General features: G+C 47.5%; 1 protein-coding gene across 1 annotated transcript; it reads left to right on the top strand.

Annotated features, from left to right (window-relative positions):
• Positions 1–9,108: 9,108 nt before the first annotated feature.
• Positions 9,109–14,147, top strand: LOC148218151 (class I histocompatibility antigen, F10 alpha chain-like). Its single transcript, XM_088158054.1, has 9 exons — positions 9,109–9,173; positions 10,652–10,695; positions 11,204–11,467; positions 11,846–12,118; positions 12,772–13,044; positions 13,137–13,244; positions 13,343–13,378; positions 13,498–13,530; positions 13,898–14,147. The coding sequence occupies exons 1-9, from the start codon at positions 9,109–9,111 to the stop codon at positions 13,909–13,911; spliced, it is 1,110 nt and encodes a 369-aa protein (XP_088014180.1). The 3' UTR covers positions 13,912–14,147.
• The last annotated feature ends 10,154 nt before the right edge of the window (positions 14,148–24,301 follow it).

The following is a 24,301-nucleotide window of genomic DNA, read 5'->3' on the forward strand; positions in this document are numbered from 1 at the left end:
GACCATGACCATGAGATAATGGTGATGACCATAACTGTAGGAAATAAGGAACGCCTTACAGAATAAGGACCTTTTCTATCTTTGTTAAATCCTGTGCACTTCTGTTCATTTTATCCACCAAAAGGCACTCTGGGAAGGGCTCAGCTGCGGGTCAGATGGCCAGAGAGTGGGGTGGTGGTCACCTCGTGTGTGAGGCAGTGATGGGCTGGGAAGATGCATGGACACCACAGGATCAGAGAGCTGATTCTGTGAAGGGACTCGTCAACAGCGATACCGCAGTGACAGGCAGCCAATGCGGGCTTGCTTCAGACAAGTTTGGGTTAAGTTTCAGTTAAGTTTGAATGACACAGCCAGAGCAGCATAAATGATGGACCACCTAACTGGGAAAGGACAATTTAGCCAACCTGAGGAGCAAACAGCAGCAGTCATCAGGCAAGTACTCGGTGAAGTTAAAAATTTTTATTAAAAGCATTGGTCCATGTACCAGATGGCAGCAATCTTAACTCGGAGTATACTAATATTAGGCAAGAGCCTATTGGAATTTGTAGACCAGTTCACACAAGCATTGGAAAAACAAATTCCCGATGCTAGGACCAGGAACAAGCTGTTAGAGACATTGGCAGTAGCTCATGGTAACTCCGAGTGTCCAAAGGTGTTGCACGCCCTGCCACGAGAACCACCACCAATGATCCTCCAGATGATCGAGGCGTGCAATCGTCTGGGGATGAATGTGGCAGCAGGACAGGCCCAGGCCATGGGGCAGGGAGTTGCAAAAGCCCTGGTGGCTGTGCAGTTTCCTTTTAAAACACCACAATCACAATAACAACCCACTTGCTTTCGATGTGTTCCACAGGGACATTTCTGAAAAGACTGTCCACAGAGAAAAGGGAGATACGCAGTTCCTGGTCAAAACCAACCCCAGGCTAAACAGTTTTCTTCTAAAGGCAATTTCCCCAGGCTGCCATCAAAAAAACTTGCACTGGAGCATGAGCCGGCCTCGCGCTGTGACAGAAATCCACAAGCTGATGATGCTGATGACCATCAGTGTTAGTAAAAGAGCCTGAAACAAATCAAATTTTAGGATCATTTCGATTAATAACTGGGGGAATGGATGGGGTTGTTTCTCCACAGATAGAGGACCTCGGTGGTACCAGCCAAAACCATCAAACCTTACCTACAGCCATTAAAGGACGACCCACTGGAATGTTCCAGTACTCCCAACTCCTAACAGAGAGCCTTTAGCGAACATAACACACCAGGAGACTTTATGTTTATCTGTTCCCACCCCAAATAACCCCTTTTCAACATGGCTGGTAGGTCTGGCAATAGATGAGTGGCCAGTAAATAAAAAGGCCATCTGTAATATGCAAAGGAACAGTCCCATTGATAAGCTGAAATACAATCCTGTAGATTTTTGGGATTTGTGGCCTCTCAATCTTCCACATGCACCATTAGAGGCTCAAGAATAGGAAGTGTTTCAGTTCAAATGGATTACTGCAATACCTTTTGTTATGGATAAAGAATTCAATTGGTAAGATGTAATGGTGGTAAGTATTCAAGTCCTCAGAGAGAGAGTCAAAGAGTTACAAATTAATGATGACAAAGACAGGTTGGATGGTGTCTTTAAAAGTTGGGGAATCAAGGAGTGCGTGTTGTCCATAATGAAAACGGGGTTACTTATCTTCATAATTGTCATTTTGTAGTGTTAGTTTTTCCTTGTCTGTTAGAATGTTTCTACAGAGTTTTACAAAAATATTTCAGTTCTATTTTTACTGTTAAGCAGAAAGGGAGAGATGTGGGGGTCAGCCTGACCAATATCCCAGGACAGGCAACCATCACCAAAGAAGAATGATATCCCAACCCTAAACCTGGGGAGGCATTTGTTAAGTTGTGGTGACCCCAGAGGAATGTTAGGAAGAGTTATGGGATTGCCTGTGTGAATACCTCATGCATATTCCTAACCCTCATTTCCCCGTTAATTATCACCTCTCCCAGTTCCAGAATGTTCTCCCTTCCTTGTATCCCCATTGGCCCTCAGCTGATGCAGTGTTCCACCCAACCTACCCCATTGGATCCTACCTGCCCTTACTCCACTTCTGCCCCACTTTCCCCTATCCCCATTGGACCCTAAGCTCAACTCCACCCCCTCTCTTACCCCATATTTACACCTTGGAGCTCCCTGTATCTTTGTCTTCAACCCCAGGCTCCTAAAGTGACCTTGTCCCCTCGGTTGTTGTATTTGGATTTTTGGGCCTCATCCCACGTTTCCTTTCATTATTATTAAAGTGTTTTATGTTTCTGAGTCGTGGTTGTCGTTCCGCTCTTCTTTAATTTTTGCCATTTCTGCCCTGATATCTGCAAAGCCTAAAAAGGATTGTTGGGGACCACCCTCGACCCCTGATATGAGATGACCATGACAGAACTATGGCCATGAGGTGACCATGACACAACCATCACCTTGAGATGACCATTACAGTGAGATGACAATGGACATGAGATGATGGGGATCAGGAGATGACCATGAGGTGACCACAATATGACCACGGCTATGAAATAATTGTGGCCACAGGATGACCACGACCATGAGATGATGGTGATAAGGAAATGACCATGACCACGAGATGACCATGACGATGAGGTGACCATGAGATGCCCATTAGGGTGAGCTGACCATGAGCATGACATGATGGATATCAGGAAATAAACGACCATGACTGTGCTGATGACATGACTGTGACTGTGAGATGACCAAGAGATGACCATGAGATGACCATATCCATGACCATGAGAGGACTGTGACCATGAGATGACGATGACACAACCATGGCCATGAGGTAATCAAGAAATGTCCGTGACTGTGACCATGACATGATGACAACTGTGAGATGACCATGGGCATGAGGTATTGTGTCCAAGAGATGACCACGGCATGCCCATGACCATAACATGATCCTGGCCATGAGGCGACCATGAGCATGAGATGATGGTGATTGGGAGATGACCATAAGATGACCATAAGTGACCATGAGTGAACATGAGCTGGCCTTGAAGATGACCATGAGATGACCATGACCCGGCAATGGTCTGGATCTCCTCAGATCCTGTCACTCACCTCCCGCTTATTGTGAATGAGAAACAACAGTCTCAATATTCAGCAAAATTTAGATTGCTTTATTTGATAGAGAAACAGCAAACAGTGCTGGGGAATGTGAGGGGTCACCATCCACTCCACACTCCCTCCAACCTTGGTTTGCAGCCTCTACTTATACTGTGCTTTCTCGTTGTAATCAATAATTTTTGGTTTTTTGCTGTCATAATTTTGGCAGGTAAGCAGTGGTGGTCGAAGAAGCATCTGCATCCAAACTCACAAAGCCTCTGGGCGATAGTCAGTCTCACAGATAACCATCTGGTCTTTGTAGACAACCACCAGGGAAATCTGCAAGTCTGGTCCTTGAGAGAGGCAGCAGTGATCAAACAAAGGCGGGAAGGACTATCCAAAAGTGTGATTCTCCAAGCTGGCAGTTGATGTAACTTATTTGGAAAACATAACATACGTAAAATAACATAACATAACATAACATAACATAACATAACATAACATAACATAACATAATATAACATGGTGATTTAAAACAGAATGATTTAATCATATATTTTTCTTTATCTAGTGTCCATGCTTCACTTCAGACCTTAGTATTCTGGTTTATACAAAGCACAATTCTTTTGTGAGTAACACAAATCTTTTTCCAATTATCACAATTTCCCCACTTCTTTTCTTTTATCCCATTGATTTGTGTTTTGGTTACAAATTTTGTTGGTAGTTCTTGTGCTCAATTTAATTCATTCACTGACAGCAGTTTTGTTGCCTTCTCAGGGTCTATTGGTATTGTAGCAACTTGCATTCCTTGAACCACCGACTGGATTAGTCGAATGAAGCATGGAACAAGACAAGGGATGAACAGTACTCCTAATAATGCACATGTTAACATAAAACCTAATTCCTTCCGCCAATCTCCCCCCAACAGGTTATTCCACCAATTATCATTAAACACAGAGTTCCAGGTTTGTACAGGTACATGGGCTATTTGTTATATTTCTTCTACAATTTTAGTAATTACTTCACCATTATCATCAATTTCTATGCAGCATTCAGAATTATTGAACTTCCCACACACTCCCCCTTCTTCAGCTAACAGATAGTCCAGGGCTCGTCGATTTTGATATACTGCTGCTCTAGTTTGGGTAAGTTGTTTAGCTATCAATTCCATTGCTCGGGCTGTTTGCTTGGAAGTAATTTCTACTAGGCCTTGTAGCCTGATAATTCTAGTTATCATATAAATTGGAGTGAGATAGCCCCAGCTTCCATCTCGAGCCCCATAGTACTCAGTAATTTGTTCTGGGGGCCATTCATCATCCTTCCAGATTTGTGTTCCCCCTATGGATGGGCTCTTTTTGTTTGCAGGCAAAGTTTCATACAAGGGAACTCCTAACACTTGATTGTCTTTCTCTTCTGGTAATGTAAAAAAGGCAGGCTGGATAATCCCTGAGGTACATGTCCCTCTCCATCTGTTTGGTAGGGTATTAGAAGCTCTTTTCCTGCAGATCCAAAATATTCCGTCTGGGAATTTCCAGCTTAGCTGAACTGATTCAGGTCGTTGCCAATAGATTCTTACACTATTCTTATTATACCAGCAGAGTCCTGTAAAATTGTTCTTTATACAATTACCCTTACTTAGCTTTCCTCAGTATTTTTTTAGAGTTTTGGGCCACCAAGACTGATTGCTTGCATTTGTAATCAGGAGAGTCTTACAGGGGGTGTGCCCCACATCTTGGGTAAAGTTACTTCCCTGACGTGTTATAGATGCTTCTCCTGTTACCTCATGACTTAGAACCCACCCTTCAGGTCTATTGATTCCCCTCAATATTTCTGTTTGATTCCACTGTAACAACTGATCTGGGCCTAATCCCTCCCCCCTCCATGGCCATTGTTCAGTCATCTGCATTCCTCCACAGTGATCCAACAGTGACTTCAGTTCAGTAGTAATTTCTCATATTAATTCCACAAATAAATTCTTTCCCAAGGGGGGTAAGTTCCGTTCACTGAGTTGTTGCTTTATTTTCTCATACAAGTAAAAACTTCCCCCACTGTTTGTCCTTGTTCCTTTCAACACTTTAGTTGTATTTTTTATCAATTCCTCCTTGTAGTGATCTCGCACCTGATCTGAATATCCCCACATACCTTCTTTTGGGAAGCAGAGCTGTGTCTCTCCTACTGGGCAACTTTGGTATGAGATGGAGCCCACCCTCCTTTTCCCAAATTCGTGGCCACCCAATAACCTTTTCCCATAATAGTGCACGTTTCCAACTTGTGCTGATTCTAGCAGAAATTGATGTGTGTGGAAGGCAAGGGTGGATACCGTGCATCCCCGTACCCAATTGTCTGGTGACACTTGGAACAAGCATCAGCATTATTTCCTTTTATCATCATTAGCAATAGGATGACTCCCATGACCATTTTCATCCCTCTGCCTCCCTCAAGGCCTACGGGGTTGCTGCCAGTAGCCGAGGTTTGTTTGATCTTCTCGGCAGCAGGGAATATGTCCTGGGCTCTCCCACTTTGTCTTTCTCTTTTGGTAGTGTTTCTTAATTTTGTCCCAAATTTAGCTTTAACATTCCAGTACGAGGTACAGCAGTAACAGCTCGGTATACACAACCCTTCTGACACTGTATTGCCAAAACCTCTGCTCTGGCTCTCTTTTCTCCTCTTGTTCCACTCTCAAATAACTCCCACCAGTTATGATCATCAATTTCGATTTTTCCTCGTGCTGATAGGGTATTTAGCACCTTAACAGTTTCCTTCTGTTCCTTTCTTCTACATTGGACACATAATGTGAATGGGAGATACCCACCATAGGGATGAGACCACCACAGCTCAGGACAATATGGACAACTCTTTTTGATGAACAGGTTACAATCACACCTGGCTTCAGGACAGGTGACTTTCAGTCCTGACTGGGAGACCTTCGGGACAAATTGATCCGGTGCCAACATCGAGAGCTCTGGATTCGCCCTTTGAGGTCTCCAGGCTCGGATGTCACTGCCCAACCTGCAGTAGGAGGGGTTACAGGACCCTGGACTCTACTCACACGTGTCCATCCCTTTCCAGCTGTCCTCACAGCTGTTTCAGTTGTTAACAGAACCAAATACAGTCCTTCCCATTTTGGATCTAGATTTTCTTCTTTAATTAACACATGTTGTCGTGGCCTAATCTTATCTATGGCAAATCTTAGAGGGACGGTTTGAGCTAAAATTCCCTTCTCCCTTAATTCTTACAAATTTTTATTGATTATTATTATGTAATTCTGGAGGGAAGGGTCCTGAACTAAAGCTGGATCAAGTTGTTCTCCTTTAGGGTCAGGCATACCATACAGCATTTCATATGGTGACATCCCTGTTTTCCAATTTGGCATTGTTCCTATATTAGACAGGGCTGGTGGGAGGCACTTTGTCCATGGCATTTTAGTCTCAATCATTAATTTTGACAGCTGTTGTTTTAATGTTTGATTCATCCTTTCAACCCTGCCAGAACTCTGAGGGTGCCAAGGTGTGTGATACTCCCAGCTGATGCCCAGTGCCGGGGTCAGTGACTGCAGCACCTTTGATGTAAAGTGCGTCCCCTGCTCTGAGTCTATGGCTCGAACCAGGCCATACCTTGGGATTATGTGTTCCAACAATATTTTGGCTACCACTTGTGATGTGGCCCTAGCTGCAGGGTATGCCTCGACCCAGTGGGTTAATTTGTCTACTTTTACTAGTAAATATTTCCATCTTCCTATTTTTCATAATTCTGAAAAATCTATTTGTATTCTTTCAAAGGGTCTGCAAGCAAATTTCAGTCCTCCTGATGGATTTGTGGCATAACTTTTAAATTAATTTTCTGACAAGTTAAACAATCCTGAATGCTCCGTTTTGCAATATCAAAAATGGCAATGTATCCAAGAAAATTTAAATATTGGTCTTCTAGCACTCTGGTTCCAAAATGAGTTCGTTGATGTAATTGTTCAGTAATTTGTCTGGCCTGGGTGTTGAGGAAAATTTCCCTGCCATCTGGTTAAACCTATTAATTCTCATGCAGTTCTGCCCTGAACTTCTTTATCGTTTCTTTTTACTGAAGAGTAATTGTCCACACAATCACATTCTAAATTTTCTCCTGGTTCCCCATACAGGAATTGTCCAGGACTTTGAGCAGTTGCTGCTTTTAGCTCTAAGTCTGGGGAAGTGATTAGAATAGCTTCATATTTTAATATTCGGGTATCAGTTAGCCATTTCTTGGCTTTTTGATTCAGAATTCCTCTCACATTATGGGGGTGTGGACCACTAGGGTCGCCCCAAAGGTGACTTTTCAGGCTTCTTCCATTAAAAGTGCTGTGGCCACTGGGGCCTGCAGACAGGTGGGCCAAGCCCGGCTGACAGGGTCGAGCAGTTTAGAATAAAATCCCACTGGCTTTCGACTGCCTGCCCATTCCTGGCTGAGCACCCCATGTGCTGTTTGATCAGAGGTGTTTACAAATAACTGAAATGGTCTCTCCAAGTCTGGGAGACTGAGTACAGGGGCTTGAATTCAAGCATGTCTGACCTTTTCTAAACTTTTGTCATCCTCCTCTGCCCATTTCAGGCGATTACTGGTAATTTTTTTATATAGAAATTTCACTTTCTCACTAAATCCCTCTATTCATTGATGACAGTATCCCAGCAGTCCCAACATTTTCCTCACTTCTTTTTTAGTCTTTGGAGTCCCAGGCTTAGTATTCCAGACACTCTGTTAGGATCCAATTTCTTTTTCCCTTTACTTAACCAATGACCTAAATATTCTACTTCTGCTTCTGTGAATTCTAATTTAGCTTTGCATACCTTCAAACCCTGCTGTGCCAAAAAGTTTAAAAGTCATATAGTGCCATTTCTAGTAGATTTCTGGTCTTTTTTGTGCTATTAATAGATCATCTACATATTGTAACCATTTCACCCCTTCTGGTAGCTCAAAAGATTGCATTAATTCTTCTAGGGCTGCCCAAAGACATTGGGGGATTCTGTAAAGCCCTGAGGCAATACTGTCCAACGCAGTTGTTGTTTCCTGCCCTTATCAGGATCTTCCCATTCAAAGGCAAAGCAATCTCTGCTACTTTCCTCTAACGGGCATGCCCAGAAGGCATCTTTTAGATCTATTACACTATACCAAGTGTAGCCAGGGGACAGCTGGCTTAAGAGGGTGTAAGGGTTTGCTACTACAGGAAATTTGATGACAGTTCGCTGATTTATAGCCCTCAAATCCTGTACCCATCTGTAATTCCCGTCTGTCTTTTTGACAGGCAGAATAAGAGGATTATGTGGGGACATACATGGTTCTGAAATCTCTTGTGGCAAAAGGTTTTCTGTGACAGGCTGAAGGCCCGGGCTCCCTTCTAATGATATTGGATATTGACAAACTCGGATTGGCAAATCAGGATCAGTGATTTTCACTTTGATGGGTTTCATTTTTAACTTCCCTATTTCCCCAGGGGTGTACCACACCTCAGCACATATTTGTTCCTCATCTTTTTGGTTAAGGCATAAATTTTAAGTTGCCCTTGGGATACTTCAATTTTCAAATCCAATGCTATTATTAAATCCTTCCCCAATAAATAATTTTTTGTCTCTGATAGTAACAGCAGATCATTTAATCTATTTTTTAATAGGGTCTGTATTTATACATTTTTAATAACAAGGATCCGAAACGGCTTACCCGGCGCTTTCTTAAGGGGGTCCCAGGTGGCTCTCAGAGGGCTCCGGGGGATCGCAGCGGGGATCCAGAGGGATCCAGAGGAATTCTGTGGAATTCCGCCGTCCCCTCCCCCCACCGCGCTCCCTCGGTCACTTTCACTTTCCTCTTCGAACCTGTGAGACCGGGATCTACCCGGCGCCGGGTGACGTCACTCAGATGTCGGGCTGCCATTGGCGGACAGGAAATAGCGGCGCCAATGGCGGGGCAGGAGGCGGCTCTGGGGGCGGGGCCAGAGCTGGGGCGGGGCCAGACTGGGTCAGGTCCGCGCGGGCTCGAAGCGGAGCAGCGCCATGGCTGCAGCGCTGGGGCTGCTCTTGGGGCTGCTCTTGGCGGGGCCCGGGGAGCGCGAGGAAAGGTGAGTGGGACCCTTGAAATCGCGACCCCCCTGAACGTCCCTTTCCGGGCACCAGGAAACCCCTAAACCTTCATTCCCGGGTAGGGGAACGCCTGGAATCCGCATTTTGGGTCCTGTGACCCCTCATTAATCCCCTTCCCCAGCATCCAGACCCCCCTGTACCCCCATTTCTGGGCATGGGGACACTTTTGAGTACCAATTTGCGGGCAGTGGGACACTCCTGAACCGCCTCATCTTGCACCGGGACCCCCTTAAACCCTCATTCCTGGGGATCAGGATCCCTTTGAACCCCGAATCGCGGACCGGGAAACGCCCTGAACTTCCATTTCGGGGCACCGGGAACCCCCTTAACCTTCATCCTCGGGTACGGGACCCCCCCCCGCCTATTTTGGGTCCTATGACCCCCCCATCCCCTTTCCCGGCATCAGGACCCCCCTGTACCCCCATTCCTGGGCACGGGGACCCCCCTGTACCCCCATTCCTGGGCACGGGGACCCCCATGAGCACCAATTTCCGGGCACCGGGATCCCCCTGTACCTCCTTATCTGACACCGGCACCCCCATAAACCCCCATTCCCGGGGATCAGGATCCCTTTGAACCCCGAATTGCAGACCAGGAACCCCCCTGAACCCCCCTTCCTGGGCAGCGGGAACCCCCTAAACTTTCATTCCCGGGTAGGGAAAATCCCCTGAATCCCCTGTTTGGGTCCTGTGCTTCCCATACATTTCCCCAGCACAGGGACCCCCCTGGAACCCCTTATCTGGCACCGGGACCCCCCTGAATCCTCATCCCTAGGGATCAGGATCCTTTAAACCCCGAATCGCAGCATGGGAGCCCTTCTGACCCCCATTCCTGGGCACTGGGACATCCCTGAATCTCCATTTCCGGGCCTGGGACCCCCCTGCGCCTCATTTTCCGGCATCCCGCTTTTCCCAGGCCCCATTCCCGCCCTTTTCCTTGATCTTTGGACCTCCTAGAATTCCCAACTTTCGTGTCCCCCCCCGTTTTCCACTCCCGCCGCTTCCCGAAACGGCGTCCCAGAGGGTCCCCGGTGACCCAGGGCTCTCAGGAGGGTCGTAGCGGGGATCCAATGGGATCCAGATGAACTCCCTGGAATTCCCCCTTTCCCCCATCCCCTCCCCCACCGCTCTCCCTCGGTCTTTTTCCTGTCTCCCAGGCTGAGCCTTCAGGATCCGCTCGCCTCTCCCATCCCCAGACCCCCCTTTCCCGTGACCCAGGGACCCTCTGGCCCCCCATTCCTGCCTTTCCCAGCTCCCAGGGCCCCCATTCCCTCAACACCGGGGACCTCTGGACCCCCTTTCCTGGGCACAGGGACCCCCTGGATCCCCCATCCCGCCTCTCCCAGACCTTTCCTTGAACCTTGGACCCTTCCCAGCTCTCCTGGGTCTCCCCATTCTGCTTCCTGCCCCCCCAATCTCTGCATCCCCCCGTTCTTCACCCCCTCCTCGTCCTGCAGGGGGACCCAGTGGCTCCAGGAAGGCCCCTGGGGGGTCGTGGAGGGTCTCAGGGAGGATTCTGGGCTCTGGGACCCCCTGAATTTTAAGTCCTGGGCACTGGAACCCCTCTGCACTCCCTTATCCCATACCATTTCCCTCCTGCACCCATTTCCCATCCATCCCATCTTTCCCTTTTCCAGACTCCCCTTTTCCTTGACACTGAGACCCCCTGGACCACCATTCCTGATTTTTTTAGCCCCTTGCTCCCCGTTCCCTCTGCATCAAAGACCCCCTGAGCTACCCATTCCATCCATCCCGGGTCTCCCTGCCTTGTGACTCCTCTTTCCTTGGCATTGGGGACCCCTGGACTTTCTTTCCTCAGCACAGGAATCCCCTAGAACCCCCATCCCACCTCTCCCCATGCTTGTATTCCCCTTTCCTTGACACTGGGCGTCCCCTGAGCACCCGTTCCTGGACACTGGGTCCCCATGCACTCCCTTCCCACCTCTCCCAGTTCCTCTTTCATTGATCCATGACCCCCTCAACCCCCCCAAATCTCTGTGTCCCCCCAGTTCTCCACTCCCTGCGTTACCTGTCTGTGGCGGTGTCAGAGCCCAGCCCGGGGATTCCTGAGTACGTGACCGTTGGGTACCTGGATGGGATCCCCTTCGAGCGCTACGACAGCGAGCGGGGCCGGGCGGTGCCACTGACACAGTGGATAAAGGATGGAGTCGAGCCGGGATATTGGGATAGGATGACTGAGACCTGCAAGAGGAACGAGCACATGGATGCCAGGAACCTGGAGACACTGCGGGACCGGTACAACCAGAGCAGGGGTGAGTGGGGGCATCTGTGGGGCTGGGATGGGATCTGTGGGGCTGGGATAGATCTATGGGTTGGGTTGTGGATCTGTGGGGCTGGGGTGTGGATCCATAGGGCCTGAATGTGGATTCACAGGGTGCCAAGGGGCTGACTTAGGGATCCATTAGGTTGGTATGGGATATCTTGTGGTCCGTGGGTGTGAGTGGGGATCTGTGGGGTTGGGATGGGATCTGTGGGGTTGGGATGGGATCTGTGGGGTTGGGATGTGGGTCCTTGGGGCTGGGATGAGGCCCTGTGGGTCTCCATCAGACTCTGAGGATCCATAGGGTTGGAATGGGGCTCTGTGGGGCTGGGACACAATTCCATGGGTCTCTGTGGGTACAATCCCCCAGGTCTCCACACGAGGTTGCGAGTTTACGGCTGTGACCTCCTGTCTGACGGGAGCATCCGTGGATCCTACCAGGATGGCTATGATGGGCGGGATTTCCTCTCCTTTGACCTGGGATCCGGGAGATTGGTGGCGGCCGACAGCACTGCTGAGATCACCAGGAGGCGCTGGGAACATGAGAACGAGGCTGAGACGCGGAGAAATTACCTGGGGCAGGTCTGCCCGGAATGGCTCCAGAAATACGTCGGATATGGGCAGAAGGAGCTGGACCGCAAAGGTGGGAGCAGAATTCCTGTGGGAATGTGGGATATGGAAGATTTGGGACCATGGGAATTCCAGGGAAAGATCTCACCCCCATTGCATTCCAGTGGGAATTCCATGGACAGGTCTCACCCCCTTCCCATTCCAGTGGGAATTCCATGGACAGGTCTTACCCCCATCCCATTTAAGTGGGAGATCAATGGGCAAATCTCACCCCTGTCCCATTCCCATGGAATTCCATGGGCAGATTTCAACCCGTCCCATTCCAGTGGGAATTCCAGGGAAAGAGCTCACCCTCATCCCATTCCAGTGGGAACTCCATGGGTGAATCTCACCCCTGTCCCATTCCCATGGAATTCCATGGGCAGATTTCAACCCGTCCCATTCCAGTGGGAATTCCAGGGACAGATCTCACCCACATCCCATTCCAGTGGGAACTCCATGGGTGAATCTCACCCCTGTCCCATTTTCATGGAATTCCAGGGGCAGATTTTACCACCATCCCCTTCCAGTGGGAATTCCTGGGGCAGATCTCACCCCGTCCCATTCCCATGAAATTCCATGGGGAGATGTCATCCCCATCCCATTCCAGTGGGAACTCCAGGGCCAGATCTCACCCATGGACTCAATCGAATTCCATGGATGTCTCTCACCGTTATCCCATTCCAGATCCCCCTGATGTCCATGTGTCTGGAAAAGAGGAACACGGGACGCTGATCTTGTCCTGCCACGCGTACGGATTCTACCCCAGCTCCATCGCAGTCAACTGGATGAAGGGGGATGAAATCTGGGATCAGGAGACGGAGTGGGGCGGGATCGTTCCCAACAGCGACGGCACCTTCCACACCTGGGCCAGGATCGAGGCGCGGCCGGAGGAGCGGGAGCAGTACCGGTGCCGGGTGGAGCATCCCGGAATGTCAGAGCCCGGGATCTACGCTTGGGGTGAGGCTGGGAATGTGGAATGTGGGAATTGGGAATTTGGAATTCCCAAATGGTGATTTCCCTCCCTTTCCTCACCGTCCTGCATTTCCCAGATCCAACATCTGGTGGGAATCTCACTGTGGTGGTCGCTGTGTCCATCATCACTGCCATCATCATCCTCATTGTCCTCATTGGATTCATTGTCTGGAAGCGCCAATCCGGTAACACACGGGATGGGGGTCGGGAAGGGGCATGGATCCACCTGGCACTGTTCTGGGAATCCTGTGCCACCAACACTGATCCCACTGTTTTTCCACAGGGCGGAGGGACAGGACTGGATACAACATAGCAGCTGGTGAGTACCAGTGGTGGATCCAGCTCTGGATCCCCTCTTTGTGGATCCTAGGATGGACCCTGGGGTTAATCCCAGTGTGTGATCCATGCTGGAATCTCATGGATCTTCTCTTTCTGCAGGAAAAGATGTGGGAACCAACGGCTTGAATGCAGGTACAGAGTGGGATCAGGGTGAGATTCCAGAGGAGGACTGGGGCAGGATGGACTGATTGGGATCATGGAGGAATTCTGGATCAGAGCAGGATCAGATGGAATTGTGGAGTGGGATTGGGGCTGGATTCTGAAATAGGGATCACGATGGATGGATGGATGGATGGATGGATGGATGGATGGATGGATGGATGGATGGATGGATGGGGCAGGATGAGGGAGGGATTCCAGAGGCCTACTGGGGCAGGATTGGAGGGGGATCAGGTGGAATTCTGGAGGAGCTCCTGCTCTCCATGGGCTCCAGCCAGGTCCATCCTGCCGGATGGAGACAGGGACAGGGTGGCACCGTGACACTTTCTCATCCCAGCAGGAATCACCGCCTGAGCGATCCATGGAGCTGGATCCAGCCCCTTCCCTCTTCCCAGGAAACCAAGGGCTGCCAGCAGAACTCATCCTGCTGCTCCCACACACCCACAGCTTTTGCTAATGGATCCATTTCTGATTTTCCAGTGTTTTGAAGCCTGGAAGCACAAATATTCCCAATGTTTTAGTTCTGCTGTGAAATTATCCTGGTTTGGGGCTGTAAATCCTGCTTGGGGCAATAAATCTGAGTTCCCTCCTCCAGTGTCTGGCAATTCCTCTCTGGGAGCCAGGAACGTGGATGGGGACACTGGGGATAGGGATGGGGACAGCAGGAATGAGAATGGGGACACCAGGAAGAGCATTCGGACACCAAGAATGGGAATGGGGACACCAGGAACAGGTTGGGAACAGCACGAGCAGGACCATGACAGCCGGATTGGAATTGGGACTTGCCAGCCACATCCAGCTCCATCCCCCAGGATTCATTTCCTGCTCCGTGTCCCATGTCCCAGGTCTCCCCAGGAGGGTTTGGCCACGTTGGGCTCCTGGAGGGGCAGTGGGATGGGGGGAGGGGTCAGGCCAGGCCTCACTGTCCCCAAAGGTCCTTGAGTGTCCCAAAATCGGGGCTCAGGATCTTGGAGAAGTTCCCTGGCCATGACACGAGCACGAGATGGCCGTGAGATGAGAGTGACCATGACACAACCACGGCCCTGACCATGAGATGATTTGGACCAAGAGATGACCATGGGTTGGCCGTGGCACACCCATGGCCTTGAGGTGACCCTGATGTGATCATGGCCATGTGATGACCATGACATGATCATGAGGTGACCATTACAGTGAGATGACCACATGCATAAGATGATGGTGATCAGGAAAGGACCATGACCATGAGATGGCCATGACCATGAGATGACCACAAGATGATGGTGACAATGAGATGACCACAAGATGACCTTGACACCACCATGGCCATGAAATACTGAAGGCTGTGAGATGACCATGACAGGATCTTGACCTCGAGGTGACCATGAGATGACCACAACACACCACGGCTGTGTGCTGATCAAGACCATGAGATGATCATGACACAACCATGGCTGTGAGATGATTGTGACCATGAGGTGGCTGTGAGATGACCATTAGGTGACCATGAGCATGAGATAATGGTGATGACCATAACTGTAGGAAAGAAGGAACGCCTTACAGAATAAGGACCTTTTCTATCTTTGTTAAATCCTGTGCACTTCCGTTCATTTTATCCACCAAAAGGCACTCTGGGAAGGGCTCAGCTGCGGGTCAGATGGCCAGAGAGTGGGGTGGTGGTCACCTCGTGTGTGAGGCAGTGATGGGCTGGGAAGATGCATGGACACCACAGGATCAGAGAGCTGATTCTGTGAAGGGACTCGTCAACAGCGACACCGCAGTGACAGGCAGCCAATGCGGGCTTGCTTCAGTCAAGTTTGGTTAAGTTTCAGTTAAGTCTGAATGACACAGCCAGAGCAGCATTAATGATGGACCACCTAACTGGGAAAGGACAATTTAGCCAACCTGAGGAGCAAGCAGCAGCAGTCCCCAGGCAAGTACGTGGTGAAGTTAAGGATTTTTGTTTAAAGCATTGGTCCATGTATCAGATGACAGCAATCCTAACTCAGAGTATACTAATATTAGGCAAGAGCCAGGAGAGACATACATGGAATTTATAGAGCGGTTAAAACAAGCATTGGAAAAACCAATCCCTGATGCTAGGACCAGGAACAAGCTGTTAGAGACATTGGCAGTAGCTCATGGTAACTCCGAGTGTCCAAAGGTGTTGCACGCCCTGCCACGAGAACCACCACCAATGATCCTCCAGATGATCGAGGCGTGCAATCGTCTCGGGATGAATGTGGCAGCAGGACAGACCCAGGCCATGGGGCAAGGAGTTGCAAAAGCCCTGGTGGCTGTGCAGTTTCCTTTTAAAACACCACAATCACAATAACAACCCACTTGCTTTCGATGTGTTCCACAGGGACCTTTCTGAAAAGACTGTCCACAGAGAAAATGGAGACATCCAGTTCCTGGTCAAAACCAACCCCAGGCTAAACAGTTTTCTTCTAAAGGCAATTTCCCCAGGCTGCCATCAAAAAAACTTGCACTGGAGCACGAGCCAGCCTCGCGCTGTGACAGAAATCCACAAGCTGATGATGCTGATGACCATCAGTGTTAGTAAAAGAGCCTGAAACAAATCAAATGTTAGGACCATTTCAATTAATAACTGGGGGAGGGATACGGTTGTGTCTCCACAGATAGAGGACCTCGGTGGATACCAGCCAAAACCATCAAACCTTACCTACAGCCATTAAAGGACTGCCCACCAGAAAGTTCCAGTACTCCCAACTCCTAACAGCAAGCCTTTAGCGAACATAACACCCCAGGAGACTTTATGTTTATCTCTTGCCACCCCAAATAACCCCTCTTCAACATGGCTGGTAGGTCTGGCCATAGATGAGTGGCCAATAAATAAAAAGGCTATTCATAATATACAAAGGAACAGTCCCGTTGGTAAGCTGAAATACAATCCTGTAGATTTTTGGGATTCGTGGCCTCTCAATCTTCCACATGCACCATTAGAGGGTCAAGAATTGGAACTGTTTGGCTCAGTTCAAATGGATTACTGCAATAGCTTTCGTTATAGAAAAAGAGTTCAATTGGTAACATCTAATGGTGCTAAGCCCCAAATTGTAAAACCAGATGAACCAGCACTGTGGGATGTTTCTCCCCACCATCCAAGGTATAAAAATGAGAGCCTATGGTGCAATTATACCTCACGACATCCATCTAAATCGACGCCCCTTTGCAATTACCAGCAGGCACGTTTCTTATTTGTGGGGACAGAGCATGGCCTGCCATTCCATCTCGTATTAAAGGCAGCCCATGTAGCTTTGGTAGGCTTGCTTTACTAACTCCCAATGTCACAATGCTAATTGGCAATGACAAAAATAGGAAAAAAAAGTGTTTGCACATCTCTTCCAATCCAACTGTAACAGTAAATTAGATTTTTGGAGTAGAGGACAGAGGATTGTTGCCTCTGCTCTTGTACTGTGGGTAGGTGCTGCACAAGCAGTAACACAATTAGGAAAATTAGGATGTTGGTTATGTAAACAAACCAACGCTACTTCTATCTCTAAATGATCTTTTAACAGATGCTGACAGCCTAAGACACACAACATTACAAAACAGAGCTGCCATAGATTTCTTGCTGTTGGCACACGGATGCCAAGACCTCGAAGGCATGTGCTGCATGAACCTTTCAGACCATAGTGAGTCTATACACAAAAGTATTCAAGTCCTCAAAGATGGGAGTCAAAGATTTACGAACCGTGGCCATGAGGTGATCAAGAAATGTCCGTGACTGTGACCATGACATGACGATGACTTTGAGATGAACATGGGCATAAAGTATGGTGACCAAGAAATCACCACGGCATGCCCATGACCATAACATGATGCTGACCATGAGGTGACCATGAGCACGAGCTGATTTTGACCAAGACGTGACCACAATGCAACCATGGCCATGTGGTGATCTGGGCCATGAGATGAGCATGACTGTGACCATAATACAACCACAGCCATGGAATGATCAAGGTCAAGATATGATTCTGACCATGAGTTGATCAAGGGACAACCATGACCATGACACGGCCACAGCTGTGAGATGACCATGATGTGATTGTGTCCATGAGATGACCATGAGGTAACAATGAGATGACCATGAGCATGAGATGATTGTGACCAAGAGGTGTCCATGAGATGACCACAACACACCATGGCCATGTGGTGATCAAGACCATGAGATGATCATTATGATGAGATGACCACAACCACTGAAGAACCATGACTGTGACACAACCACAACTGTAAGATGACCATGATGTGATTGTGGCGATGAGATGACCACAGCATGACCATGAAATGACCATGAGATGACCATGACCATGTGTCTTGGTTTCAAAGACAGGTATTTGTTAAGGGAAGACGAGAACCCCTTTTTCTGAGATGTAGAGTTCAACCCCCTCCCTTCTAATTATAGTTTCAAATCAGAGGCTTTCAGGCAGAAGATATGGGGATAGGAAAAACAGTTCTTTACTGATATATCTAACAAGGCAAACAGCAAAAACAACAACAGCTATAAAAACTGACAACAAAACAGAGCAGTATAGCTCAGTTCCAATCCCTTTATGGCCACAGGCTCCCTCTCCCTGCGCTCAGTTACCGGTGTTGAGGGCAGGGCAGGTCCCGCGCAGTTGAGGAGGGCTGGAGTGACGGTGGCAGCGGCCCGGGGTGCGAGGGATGGAGGAGCGACTCCCCCCTCACGGTGTTGGTGGTGGTGCTCAGCAGAGTGCCCAGAGTTAGTAGGATGAAGTGGGAAAGCAGCAGAGCGATGTCCGACAGCAGGGAACGTGGCTCCCGGCGCTGGGATGGCGGGGAGGATGCTTGGTAGGAGACCCAGCCGTCTTCTTTCCATGAGCGAGCAAGAGAAGGAGAGAATGAGAGCGAGCCCAGGCCCCTGTCCCACCTTTCCTTTTCCAGTCTCCCGCTATCTCCCACGCACCTCTGAGAGAAAACTACTGCTACTAAGGTGTAGCCACAAATACTCAGCATAACAATGGGAAAAATTCCACAGAAAGAAAAGGGAACAATTCAACCCCCAACACCATGCAATGATGTCCTGGTGTACAATGCAAAAATGTGTATTCTATCACCATCTCTTAAAATGTGGGAGGGGTGGTGATCCTTATCTCTGTGGGAGATATCCTCTGCTGATGTGCCATCTGATAAGATCTCGGGATGATCATCGTTATCTATTCACAACCCATCCTTCCTCCAGAAGATATATTCTGTTAATGGGCCATTAAGTCCTATTGTGTGACTGATAAGATTACATCATCCCATTGGGAGATGCCCCAACCAGGGGCAGGAGCCAAGCCTTTCCTACCTAGATAAAAAACTGGGGTTTGGGACCCGAGGGCAGACCTTTCTACTGGATCCCAGAGGAAAGTCGGACCTTTTTCCACATCATTGCTGGATCTTCGGAGGAAAACTGCACCTTCTACAGGAGCACTGCTTCAACAGAACCACATCTGTCATCCAGGAGGACTGCAGCCACCATTTATAGGGACTGCTACCAACACCCTGACTGACAGGGTGTCAGGTTGTATTTCTGACTGTGTTGGTGGTTGTTTCTTTTATATTATTGCATGTATTTTATTTTTTCTCTTTTCTCCTATTAAATTGTATTACTGACTTGGAGTCTCGCACTGGTTTTACTTTCAAACCAACACACCATTACAGTGAGATGACCACAAGCATAAGATGATGGTGATAAGGACCACGACCATAAGATGGCCATGACCATGAGATGACCACAAGATGATGGTGACAATGAGATGACCACAACACACCATGGCTGTGTGCTGATCAAGACCATGAGATGATCATGACACAACCATGGCTGTGAGATGATTGTGAACATGAGGTGACTGTGAGATGACCATTAGGTAACCATGACCATGAGATAATGGTGATGACCATAACTGTAGGAAAGAAGGAACGCCTTACAGAATAAGGACCTTTTCTATCTTTGTTAAATCCTGTGCACTTCCGTTCATTTTATCCACCAAAAGGCACTCTGGGAAGGGCTCAGCTGCGGGTCAGATGGCCAGAGAGTGGGGTGGTGGTCACCTCGTGTGTGAGGCAGTGATGGGCCGGGAAGATGCATGGACACCACAGGATCAGAGAGCTGATCCTGTGAAGGGACTCTTCAACAGCGACACCGCAGTGACAGGCAGCCAATGCGGGCTTGCTTCAGTCAAGTTTGGGTTAAGTTTCAGTTAAGTTTGAATGACACAGCCAGAGCAGCATAAATGATGGACCACCTAACTGGGAAAGGACAATTTAGCCAACCTGAGGAGGAAGCAGCAGCAGTCCCCAGGCAAGTATGCGGTGAAGTTAAAATTTTTTGTTTAAAGCATTGGTCCATGTATCAGATGGCAGCAATCTTAACTCGGAGTATAATAATATTAGGCAAGAGCCTATTGGAATTTGTAGACCAGTTCACACAAGCATTGGAAAAACAAATTCCCGATGCTAGGACCAGGAACAAGCTGTTAGAGACATTGGCAGTAGCTCATGGTAACTCCGAGTGTCAAAAGGTGTTGCACGCCCTGCCACGAGAACCACCACCAATGATCCTCCAGATGATTGAGGCGTGCAATCGTCTCGGGATGAATGTGGCAGCAGGACAGGCCCAGGCCATGGGGCAGGGAGTTGCAAAAGCCCTGGTGGCTGTGCAGTTTCCTTTTAAAACACCACAATCACAATAACAACCCACTTGCTTTCGATGTGTTCCACAGGGACATTTCTGAAAAGACTGTCCACAGAGAAAAGGGAGATACCCAGTTCCTGGTCAAAACCAACCCCAGGCTAAACAGTTTTCTTCTAAAGGCAATTTCCCCAGGCTGCCATCAAAAAAACTTGCACTGTAGCACGAGCCGGCCTCGCGCTGTGACAGAAATCCACATGCTGATGATGCTGATGACCATCAGTGTTAGTAAAAGAGCCTGAAACAAATCAAATTTTAGGATCATTTCGATTAATAACTGGGGGAATGGATGGGGTTGTGTCTCCACAGATAGAGGACCTCGGTGGTACCAGCCAAAACCATCAAACCTTACCTACAGCCATTAAAGGACGACCCACTGGAATGTTCCAGTACTCCCAACTCCTAACAGCGAGCCTTTAGCGAACATAACACCCCAGGAGACTTTATGTTTATCTGTTCCCACCCCAAATAACCCCTTTTCAACATGGCTGGTAGGTCTGGCAATAGATGAGTGGCCAGTAAATAAAAAGGCCATCTGTAATATGCAAAGGAACAGTCCCATTGATAAGCTGAAATACAATCCTGTAGATTTTTGGGATTTGTGGCCTCTCAATCTTCCACATGCACCATTAGAGGGTCAAGAATAGGAAGTGTTTCAGTTCAAATGGATTACTGCAATACCTTATGTTATGGATAAAGAATTCAATTGGTAACATGTAATGGTGCTAAGTATTCAAGTCCTCAGAGAGAGAGTCAAAGAGTTACAAATTAATGATGACAAAGACAGGTTGGATGGTGTCTTTAAAAGTTGGGGAATCTAGGAGTGCGTGTTGTCCATAATGAAAACGGGGTTACTTATCTTCATAATTGTCGTTTTATATTGTTAGTTGTTCCTTGTCTGTTAGGATGTTTTTATAAAGTTTTACAAAATTTTTAGTTCTATTTTTACTGTTAATCAGACATGGGGAGATGTGGGGGTCAGCCTGACCAGTATCCCAGGACAGGCAACCATCACCAAAGAAGAATTATATCCCAACCCTAAACCTGGGGAGGCATTTGCTAAGTTGTGGTGACCCCAGAAAAAAGTAACAAAGAGTTATGGGATTGCCTGTGTGAATACCTCATGCATATTCCTAACCCTCATTTCCCAGTTAATTATCACCTCTCCCAGTTCCAGAATGTTCTCCCTTCTTTGTATCTCCATTGGCCCTCAGCTGATGCAATGTTCCACCCAACCTACCCCATTGGATCCTACCTGCCCTTACTCCACCTCTGCCTCACTTTCTCCTATCCCCATTGGACCCAAAGCTCAACTCCACCCCCTCTCTTTCCCCATATTTACACCTTGGAGCTCCCTGTATCTTTGTCTTCAACCCCAGGCTCCTAAAGTGACCTTGTCCCCTCGGTTGTTGAATTTGGATTTTTGGGCCTCATCCCACGTTTCCTTTCATTATTATTAAATTGTTTTATGTTTCTGAGTCGTGGTTGTCGTTCCGCTCTTCTTTAATTTTTGCCATTTCTGCCCTGATATCTGCAAAGCCTAAAAAGGATTGTTGGGGACCACCCTCGACCCCTGATATGAGATGACCATGACAGAACTATGGCCATGAGGTGACCATGACACAACCATCACCTTGAGATGACCATTACAGTGAGATGACAATGGACATGAGATGATGGGGATCAGGAGATGACCATGAGGTGACCACAATATGACCACGGCTATGAAATAATTGTGGCCACAGGATGACCACGACCATGAGATGATGGTGATAAGGAGATGACCATGACCACGAGATGACCATGACCATGAGGTAACCATGAGATGCCCATTAGGGTGAGCTGACCATGAGCATGACATGATGGATATCAGGAAATATCGACCATGACTATGCTGATGACATGACTGTGACTGTGAGATGACTAAGAGGTGATCATGAGATGACCATATCCATGACCATGAGAGGACTGTGACCATGAGATGACGATGACACAACCATTGCCATGAGGTGATCAAGAAATGTCCGTGACTGTGACCATGACATGCTGACAACTGTGAGATGACCATGGGCATGAGGTATTGTGACCAAGAGATGACCACGGCATGCCCATGACCATAACATGAAAATGGGCATGAGGTGACCATGAGCATGAGATGATGGTGCTTAGGAGATGACCATAAGATGACCATGAGTGACCATGAGTGAACATGAGCTGGCCTTGAAGATGACCATGAGATGACCATGACCCGGCAATGGTCTGGATCTCCTCAGATCCTGTCACTCACCTCCTGCTTATTATGAATGAGAAACAACAGTCTCGATATTCAGCAAAATTTAGATTACTTTATTTGATAGAGAAACAGCAAACAGCGCTGGGAACCTTAGAGGTCACCGTCCACTCCACACTCCCTCCAACCTTGGTTTGCAGCCTCTACTTATACTGTGCTTTCTCGTTGTAATCAATAATTTTTGGTTTTTTGCTGTCATAATTTTGCCAAGTAAGCAGTGGTGGTCGAAGAAGCATCTGCATCCAAACTCACAAAGCCTCCGGGCGATAGTCAGTCTCACAGATAACCATCTGGTCTTTGTAGACAACCACCAGGGAAATCTGCAAGTCTGGTCCTTGAGAGAGGCAGCAGTGATCAAACAAAGGCAGGAAGGACTATCCAAAAGTGTGATTTTGCAAGCTGGCTGTAGATATAACTTATTTGGAAAACATAACATATGTAACATAACATAACATAACATAACATAACATAACATAACATAACATAACATAACATAACATAACATAACATAACATAACATAACATAACATAACATAACATGGTGATTTAAAACAGAATGATTTAATCATATATTTTTCTTTATCTAGTATCCATGCTTCACTTCAGACCTTAGTATTCTGGCTCATACAAATCGCAATACTTTTGTGAGTAACACAAATCTTTTATTAATTATCACAATTTCCCCACTTCTTTTCTTTTATCCCATTGATTCATGTTTTGGCTACAAATTTTGACAGGACTTCTTGTACCAGATTTAATTGATTCACTGCCATTAGTTTTGTTGTCGTCTAAGGGTCTATTGGTATTGTAGCAACTTGCATTCCTTGAACCACCGACTGGATTAGTCGAATGAAGCATGGAACAAGACAAGGGATGAACAGTACTCCTAATAATGCACATGTTAACATAAAACCTAATTCCTTCCGCCAATCTCCCCCCAACAGGTTATTCCACCAATTATCATTAAACGCAGAGTTCCAGGTTTATACAGGTACATGGGCTATTTGTTATATTTCTTCTACAATTTTAGTAATTACTTCACCATTATCATCAATTTCTATGCAGCATTCAGAATTATTGAACTTCCCACACACTCCCCCTTCTTCAGCTAACAGATAGTCCAGGGCTCGTCGATTTTGATATACTGCTGCTCTAGTTTGGGTAAGTTGTTTAGCCATCAATTCCATTGCTCGGGCTGTTTGCTTGGAAGTAATTTCTACTAGGCCTTGTAGCCTGATAATTCTATTTATCATATAAATTGGAGTGAGATAGCCCCAGCTTCCATCTTGAGCCCCATAGTACTCAGTAATTTGTTCTGGGGGCCATTCATCATCCTTCCAGATTTGTGTTCCCCCTATGGATGGGCTCTTTTTGTTTGCAGGCAAAGTTTCATACAAGGGAACTCCTAACACTTGATTGTCTTTCTCTTCTGGTAATGTAAAAAAGGCAGGCTGGATAATCCCTGAGGTACATGTCCCTCTCCATCTGTTTGGTAGGGTATTAGAAGCTCTTTTCCTGCAGATCCAAAATATTCCATCTGGGACTTTCCAGCTTAGCTGAACTGATTCAGGTCGTTGCCAATAGATTCTTACACTATTCTTATTATACCAGCAGAGTCCTGTAAAATTGTTCTTTATACAATTACCCTTACTTAGCTTTCCTCGATATTTTTTTAGAGTTTTGGGCCACCAAGACTGATTGCTTGCATTTGTAGTCAGGAGAGTCTTACAGGGGGTGTGCCCCACATCTTGGGT

Source organism: Sturnus vulgaris, unplaced genomic scaffold (assembly GCF_052056855.1).
Source record: "Sturnus vulgaris isolate bStuVul1 unplaced genomic scaffold, bStuVul1.hap1 Scaffold_195, whole genome shotgun sequence".
In the NCBI taxonomy this organism is placed as follows: Eukaryota; Metazoa; Chordata; class Aves; order Passeriformes; family Sturnidae; genus Sturnus; species Sturnus vulgaris.